The sequence below is a fragment of the Oncorhynchus tshawytscha genome, unplaced genomic scaffold (assembly GCF_018296145.1).
Source record: "Oncorhynchus tshawytscha isolate Ot180627B unplaced genomic scaffold, Otsh_v2.0 Un_contig_2488_pilon_pilon, whole genome shotgun sequence".
In the NCBI taxonomy this organism is placed as follows: Eukaryota; Metazoa; Chordata; class Actinopteri; order Salmoniformes; family Salmonidae; genus Oncorhynchus; species Oncorhynchus tshawytscha.
Window position 1 is genome coordinate 1 of NW_024608370.1, and position 5,000 is coordinate 5,000.

Here is a 5,000-nt window from a genome sequence, read left to right on the forward strand (position 1 = left end):
TTATAGTTAGTTTGTCTACGTGGTATTACTACTACTGTACTGCACTACACAAACAGACCAAGGGGTCAATTATAGCTAGTTTGTTGTACAGTAAAGCACAGATAGCTGGCATCCCAAATGGCACCATAGTCCCTACATAAGTAAGCAGCCTCGTCAGAGCCAAAATGGCCACTAGGGCCGTTGCAGTGTCGCATCACTGTAACAGTCCCGCTAGGTGGCATCACTGTCACAGTAGTGTTATAGCAGGTACAGGTTATATCTGCGTCCCTAATCCCTGTAGTGTACTCCTTTTAGCCACGGTTCAAAACCAACCACCAACCCAAGGGTTGTAGAGATATATGCACTATGCAGGCTTTAACCCAGCACTAACACACCTGATTATTCATCCGATTGTTTAGCTATTAACAGCCAGTCGTGGGTTCAAATCCCAATCAGTCTACCCCCCCCCAAACAAATTCGTTGCATTACTTTACCTGTTGGACTCGGAGCGAACCTCACTCTCACATCCCCATGTTCATGCTGATGACCAACCTCGTCACATTCAGATGAAAAGCATCTCTTCTGCGAGCTATTCAACCCAATGTATTGTTGCTTTCCGCCGTGTCCACCACTGCGGTTGAAAGTCAATGTGTTCTTCAACAACACTGGGGTATCGACTTTACGGACGCTCCTTCCGGTACTGTACTGGCAACACCGCGTACACGTTTTTATTGGGAGGCATCTGGATGGTGTGCTGAAATGTATAAACGATGACAGGAGCATGATAATAATTAGCTAACTACCGAAGTTACAAAACAAAGTGATCCATGTGTTCCACTCGCTACAGAGACAGCTAGCTATTGAACGCGGAAACGTTTAGCACCACAAGGAGAGGAGCGTCTTTGTGAGAGGGGGGAAATTGCTCTTACTAATTCCTTCTACCGATGTTTGCTGTTTTAGGATCGATTTGCGTTGTTGATTTAATCGTGTCTGAAGTTGACTGTTAAAACTGTACCCCCGGCTCTCGACACATGCCAATCACGTGACGTTATCACACCACTTCCTGGTTTGCTCTGTTCAAAAATAAAAGTCCGCCCACCGATAAAAGCGCAGTGTGAAAATCTTATTGGTGGAACTATTGATACCCAGAACACAAAGAGAGGTCGAATCCGAATCAGAATCCGAATCCGGAACGAATGTATATTATTTAGAAAATCGTTTTATGACGCAACACTTTCTGCACATTGTTGTTTAAACAGTTCGCATTATTGACTATAGTATAAGCTTATGTCTAAAGCATCTTAGAGAATGGCCTCGATTCAGTTTTTGACAGCAAAAAAAAGGGAAACAGGATGGAAAGTGCGAACCTGCAATGTGGTAACTGATTGTCGTTGCCTACGAAGACTCGCGACTAACCTCTAAATTGTGGGGATTTGATGAATAGTGTGGGGGGGAAAACATACATAAACATCAAACATTGCTTTTCATTGATGACCAGCAGATGTCACTAATGTGGATTGTGTTAAAGCTCAGCGAAATGAACAATCAAAAGGCACAATTTGGTGAAAGCCCCGATGGCTTCAGAAAGCCTCGTTTTCCCATCACTAGAACATCTTACCCCGAGAGGTTCGCTGTGGGTGTGAACAATTATAATTGTAACATAGTTGATTGACGACTGTCGTAAACAGGCTGAAGGAACCTTTATTAAGGGTAACTAAGGTAGTCATGTGAAATGTATGCCTTTCTATTGGGTCCGTTTGAATACATGTTTTTGTGTGCTCTGATTGGTTGCAGGTATGACACTGCACCTCCACCGGTTTCCTAGAAAATGGTGGTACATTCAGTCATCTGTAACATTCCTTGCCAGGGGACAGAGGGGAAGCCATGCAGAGACAGTGCTGCTGTCTCCAATGGGTGTATATTCAGTATTCACCTCGCCAGAAGACCCAACCTTCACGCTTGTTTACACTGCACTGGAGCCGGAATCCAATCATCTCTGCATTAAGACACTGTGGTGCCTGCGCTAATGGGGCAGAAAACAAACCTCAATGCAGGGTGGGATATGCCACTGTACTCCACATTGTACCTTTATCAACACTGCTCCATCTAGAAGATTGAAATACTGCGAGTTTTCCCAGAAAACTCTTGTTGTGCTCATGCTAGCTAGCAGGAGCCACAAGCTGCCTTCGTTGACGTTGTCATTCCAAAATGGCTGCCGTGGCAACTACTAGCTAGCAGGAGGACGAAAAGGGGAAAACTAGCAGTACTTCAATCTTCTAGATGGAGCAGTGTTGATAAAGGTAAAATGTGGAGTACAAGTGGCACATCCCATCCCCGCGTTGAGGTACGTTTTCAGACCTATATCTCACGCTGGCTCCACGGTGTCTTGATGTAACCATGATGGCTCTCTGACCCCAGTGCACCTCAGTGTCTTAATGTAACCATGACGACTCTCTGACCCCAGTGCACCTCAGTGTCTTGATGTAACCATGACCACTCTCTGACCCCAGTGCAGCTCAGTGTCTTAATGTAACCATGACCACTCTCTGACCCCAGTGCAGCTCAGTGTCTTAATGTAACCATGACGACTCTCTGACCCCAGTGCAGCTCAGTGTAAACAAGTGTAATGGTAGTGAGCAGACATCTATACATCGACACTATTAAAATAAACATATTTTTCTGTGGTGGCCTAAAGAGGAAAAACTGGTATTATATCACACACACAATCAACTTGAACTGGTTTGTCTTGATTCATCATTTGAAGCAGAGACACACTTCCCGTATGAGAGGAAGTTTCCCATCCAGATCCAACTTGATCTCACTGGGACATCTTTATTGGTTTTGTTGATCTCTATCATCATGATATAATCAATAACATTTACCATCATCACCAATAACATACACACTCACCCAGGAACACACACACTTTATAGCACATAAAACAACATATAAAACTAGGGGGTTTCAGGTGTCCGGACACAACAGCCGCAGGGCGTTGTCAGTTTAACCTTGGATCAGTGTGTTACTGTATTCAAAGGGCAACTGTACACACACACACAGACAGAGAGAGACACACACACACACACACACACACAGAGAGAGACACACACACAGAGAGAGACACACACACACAGACACAGACAGAGACACACACACAGACAGAGACACACACACAGACAGAGACACAGACAGAGAGAGACACACACACACACACAGAGGGACACACACAGACAGAGAGAGACACACACACACACACACACACACACACAGAGAGAGACACGCACACGCACAGAGAGAGACACACGCACAGAGAGAGACGCACACACAGAGAGAGAGAGAGAGAGAGAGAGACACACCTATAGAGCAGTAACATGCCTCAGGCCCTTATAACTAGAGATGATACACACCCTCTTGTTCATTCACAACATCATCTTGTGTCTTGAGGAAACACAGCAGCTTATTGGTTGACCTGCGTCTCAGCTATCAGTACACCTTCACAAAGACAGACGGAGGAAGCAACCCAACACTAACACACCTACCGACCTGACTGACTGACACGGCTAACACCTTCATCAGGTAAAGCTTTGATTTCTACCTTCATTATGAAAGCCTTTGCGTATAAAAAAACGAGTTGGAGCGGAGAGAGTGTGGAGGTTGATATAATGACTACTTACAGGTTACATACCCCTGTTATTAGACTGAGGCTGAATTCAGAGGTTGTTGTTGTTTACTGAGTGTGTAAGTTGTTTTTGTTTGTTGTTTGTTTGTGACAGGTGAACGGTGTCGCGTTTTAGCTACCAAACAACATTCACTTATGAAGTAGGAAGATTAAAGTTATTTCATATATATATATATATATATCACAAATGTACTTCTATTTTGTCCCTTAACAGATCAACCCTCTTGTTTATTGTTTGTTTGTGAACAGTTCTTTCTTACTTATTAATCACTTCATCAGCACAGTCAACCAGAATCACAGTGCAGGTCTCTCACCTTTCACACATGGCGGTGACTCGGAGTAGAACAGGACGTCAAGTGGTAACAGATACCAGTCTAACAGAACTCTGCTGGTTGTCCTGGTAACAGATAACGGTGACTCAGAGTAGAACAGGACGTCAAGTGATAACAGATACCAGTCTGGTTGTCCTGGTAACAGATAACGGTGACTCGGAGTAGAACAGGACGTCAAGTGGTAACAGATACCAGTCTGGTTGTCCTGGTAACAGATAACGGTGACTCAGAGTAGAACAGGACGTCAAGTGGTAACAGATACCAGTCTGGTTGTCCTGGTAACAGATAACGGTGACTCAGAGTAGAACAGGACGTCAAGTGGTAACAGATACCAGTCTGGTTGTCCTGGTAACAGATAACGGTGACTCGGAGTAGAACAGGACGTCAAGTGGTAACAGATACCAGTCTGGTTGTCCTGGTAACAGATAACGGTGACTCGGAGTAGAACAGGACGTCAAGTGATAACAGATACCAGTCTGGTTGTCCTCGTAACAGATAACGGTGACTCGGAGTAGAACAGGACGTCAAGTGATAACAGATACCAGTCTGGTTGTCCTGGTAACAGATAACGGTGACTCGGAGTAGAACAGGACGTCAAGTGGTAACAGATACCAGTCTGGTTGTCCTGGTAACAGATAACGGTGACTCGGAGTAGAACAGGACGTCAAGTGGTAACAGATACCAGTCTGGTTGTCCTGGTAACAGATAACGGTGACTCGGAGTAGAACAGGACGTCAAGTGGTAACAGATACCAGTCTGGTTGTCCTGGTAACAGATAACGGTGACTCGGAGTAGAACAGGACGTTATTATAGTCTATGTTATTATAGTCTATCTTATTATAGTCCATGTTATTATAGTCTGTTACATCAGTAGTATTGTGTTGGTAAGGAGGTCTGTTATTATAGTCTGTTATTACAGTCTATGTTATTATAGTCTATGTTATTATAGTCTATGTTACATCAGCAGTATTGTGTTGGTGAGGAGGTCTGTTATTATAGTCTATGTTATT

General features: G+C 44.2%; 2 protein-coding genes across 2 annotated transcripts in view; one reads left to right on the top strand and one right to left on the bottom strand.

Moving 5' to 3' along the window:
• Nucleotides 1-473: 473 nt before the first annotated feature.
• Nucleotides 474-1,093, bottom strand: LOC121843480 (probable glutamate--tRNA ligase, mitochondrial; the record flags this gene model as incomplete). The annotated part of the gene is given in 1 exon segment (XM_042313084.1): nt 474-1,093. A coding segment is annotated over 1 exon segment (289 nt), but the record flags the coding sequence as incomplete, so codon positions are not given.
• A 2,296-nt stretch (nt 1,094-3,389) lies between these two features.
• Nucleotides 3,390-5,000, top strand: part of LOC121843481 — a 38,935-nt gene continuing 37,324 nt past the window's right edge. The window contains exons 1-2 of the mRNA XM_042313085.1: nt 3,390-3,555; nt 3,753-3,798. The gene's annotated coding sequence lies outside the window, so the exon portion shown is untranslated. The remainder of the gene's footprint in view (nt 3,556-3,752; nt 3,799-5,000) is intronic.